This window comes from Egretta garzetta, unplaced genomic scaffold, assembly GCF_000687185.1.
Source record: "Egretta garzetta isolate BGI_Z169 unplaced genomic scaffold, ASM68718v1 scaffold202, whole genome shotgun sequence".
NCBI classification, from domain to species: domain Eukaryota; kingdom Metazoa; phylum Chordata; class Aves; order Pelecaniformes; family Ardeidae; genus Egretta; species Egretta garzetta.
The window spans coordinates 1333535-1336792 of NW_009258891.1; the positions used below are offsets into that span (position 1 = coordinate 1333535).

Here is a 3258-nt window from a genome sequence, read left to right on the forward strand (position 1 = left end):
CAAACCTGGGATGCTCAGGACTGACGCTAGTTTGGGAATGAATCATAGAATCACAGAATCGTTTGCGTTGGAAAAGCCCTTTAAGATCATCAAGTCCAACCGTTCCTCTAACCCTGCCATCCCACCACTAAACCCTGGCCCTAAAAATGAAGGTGGGAGCTGCAGGACTGGGAGCATCTCGCATGCTGTCTAAAGGCTGCTGAGAGCAGTGGGTTGCTCCCAGAGCAAAGCTGCTCCCTGTGTCCCAGGTGACAATGGTGGATCACCGCCACAGCCTGAGACTGCCTTGTCCCAAAGTGCTGGGGCAGGCTCACAGAACACCCCATTCAGCTGCTGGGCTCTGGATGAGCGAGGGTCCCAACAAGAGAGACAGCATCTTGAGCAGGATACAGGCACCCGTGGTGTTGCAAGGACGTGGCCTCAGTGCCCTCCTGCAGAACAGCCCTGGGACCCCCTGCTTGGTTGCCAGTCCCTGGCCAGGTCAGAGCTGGGACGGGTGCCTGGGATGGGTGCAGGAGAGCAGCGTTCCTACCAGTGTAGCCGATGGCAGTCTGAGAGGAGATGCGATGAGGGCCAGCCTGAGAAATTATCTCCACACGGTATCGGGACCCTGGCACCAGACCCTCCAGGTCAAGCTGGCTGACTCCACGGGGGACGGACACATTCCTGATGACGGACAGGGACTCAGCCACCGAGAGCTGTACCCAGTGGTCTCTGCCACCGCCTGACTCCACCCAGCTCACATGTAGCTCCTGGGGTCTCTGGCCAGGCTGTACACTCACATTAGCCAGAGACAGTGGATCTAGGGGGAAACACAGCACAGAGATCCATGAGATCAAGGAAGAAAGCAACTGAAGAAGCCAGGACACAGCCTGCACGTCTACACAGGGCTAAAGAAGAAGTGGTGGCAGCTGATTGCCAGCAGTCCTGTTGTCCTGGGGGACATGCAAGTTGCCTGTGCATGTCCCCAGGTTGCTGCTAGCAGGCAGGTGCTGTACCAAGAAGAGAGCACTCAGCTCCCCAGGGGGCTGCTCTGCTCCACAGACAGGGAGCAGCAAGCCCAGACGGGTCTCTGTGATTCCCCTCTTGCATCCCTTCCCACCAGTCCCAGGCTCTCCTTGAGACCATGAGTAGTCTAGGCAGAAGGTTCAGCTTGACTGGGGAAGGCCTGAGCTGGGGAAAAGGGTCTTTTGGGGCCCAGAAGCTGGCACACAGCACCTAACCAGCGGAAGGGAGCGTGCAGGTCCCACAGGAGCCCTCCCTCCGCCCGGACACGTCCATGTCACTGCCAGTCTTGCAGGCCCCACCAGGATGCCCTGTCCCTGCAGGAGGCTGGGGACACTTCTCACTCACATGTCCACTCGGTGGCAAAGTGTGATGAGGATCTGTATGGGCCAGCGACAACAGTCACCTTCAGGAAGTACTGAATGCCAGGGGACAGCCCCAGGAAGGTGAAGTTGTGAGTGTTTGGCCCCACTGAGATGTTCCTCTGCATTGGATGGCTCTTGCTGTAGAGCTGGAGGTGGAACTGGTCCACATCGCCAGCAGCCTTGTCCCAGAAGGCAGAGAGTCCCAGCGGGCGTCGGGTGTTGGTCAGCATCACGCCAGCCGGAGCAAGGGGGTCTGAGAGAGAAGAGACATGGGGGCAGTGAGAGGCAGTTGTGGTGGAGCTGCCGCGGTGCGGAGCGGGGGCCTGCGTGCACTTGTCCTGGGCACCCTCCACCACTTGTCCTGGGCACCCTCCACCACTTGTCCCTCATGTGCTCAGGTATCAGCCTGAGCTTATCAAACCCCAGAAGAGCCTGACCTTCTGCTCCACAGCAAACCTGGGAGCAGGTCCCAACCTTTCCTGCTGGGTGGCAGTTGGACATGTTTTCCATTCAGCGATGGGTTTCTCCTGCACTGAAGACCCTTTTACTTCCAACCCGTCTGAATGTGGTTCTGGTTGTCCTTCCACTCTTTGCCTGCCTATGCACCCCTGTCCCTGGTTCCCACCCTGTCCCAGTCATGGTCCGCACTCTGCCTTGCTTCCACACCGTGAGCTTTCTGCTCTCATTGGCCAGGTCATGGTTGTGATTCGCAGTATGGGTGGGGTAGGGGTTACACACTCACATGTCCAGTCTGTGGCTGATCGCACGGGGGATCTGTAAGGTCCAGCCATAGCAGCCACCTCCAGTGTATACTGTCGCCCGGGGACCAGGTCCTCAAAGGTGATATTTGTCCAGTTGTTCCCCACAGTCATGTTCCCGACCTGCTCCCGGGACTTGGTTTCCCGGAGGGTGCCTGTGTAGCCCGTGCTGCCAGCAGGATCTGCTCTCCAGGAGGCTTGCAGAGAGGTGCTGTGGCCCTGATTGCTGAGGGTCAGCTGCTCTGGGGGCAAAGGACCTAGGGAAGGTAAGGTCTAGAGTCACAACTGCGCCCGGGTGGAGGTCACCGGGCAGAAGTGCAGCCCCAAACGTGCTGGGGCTGGAGCCCCTTCCCTAAGAAAACCCACACTCAGGCGCTCTGGCCACCCGCGGGCTCTGAGCAGGCCACTGTCACCCCTGCTGACACCCACACACCAGTTTGGCAGGGACTGGGCCAGCAGAAAGTTCAAACTGGCATGGTAAGAGAGGACCGCTCTGGTGCTGGAGGAGGTGGTGGGTGGGATGGTCTGGACTGGGGCAGTGCAGAGGTGGTTCGGGGCAGATGCAGCCTGAGCAGCGCCATGGGAGGGCATGGGCAATGCTGACCTTGTGCTGGGCGACTGGCGTACAGACCAGGGCTGGGCACACCCAGCAGCACCGCTGCCTTCCCCCTGAGCCTTCGGCCTCCTGTTGCATGAAGCTGCAGGAGACCCATGCTACCAGGCGCCCTGAGGCACGACATGGCCAGGAACGGCAGGGCCCAGTGGGGACCCCAGGGCTGGGTGCAGCGAGGGCTGTGGCACTCACATGTCCAGTTGCTGATGCGCCGGGGTGTGGATGTGTAGGGGCCAGCCACGGTGCTGACCTCAAGGGGGTAGAGGGTCCCAGGACGGAGGCCCTCATAGGTGACGTTGGTGACGCCTCTGAGCAGAGAGCTGTTCTTCACTGGGTGCTCCACGGGGCTGAAGGCCAGCAGGTAGCCCTCTCCCGTTGCCTCCTCCCAGCTGGCTAGTAGGCTGTAGGGGCTGCCCTGGCTGGCCAGACTCACACCAGATGGTGCTAGCGGCTCTGCAGGGGACAAGGATGGGAGCATGCAGGTCACTGCGTGGGGCAGGGCATCCGGCAGCCCGGC

The 3258-nt window shown here is 60.3% G+C and overlaps 1 protein-coding gene across 1 annotated transcript in view; it reads right to left on the reverse strand.

Annotated features, from left to right (window-relative positions):
- LOC104122026 (receptor-type tyrosine-protein phosphatase V-like) overlaps nt 1-3258 on the reverse strand; it is a 41954-nt gene that overhangs the window by 24001 nt on the left and 14695 nt on the right. The window contains 4 exon segments of the mRNA XM_035889743.1: nt 134-140; nt 533-802; nt 1354-1623; nt 2113-2385. Coding sequence (XP_035745636.1) covers nt 134-140; nt 533-802; nt 1354-1623; nt 2113-2385 — 820 coding nt within the window.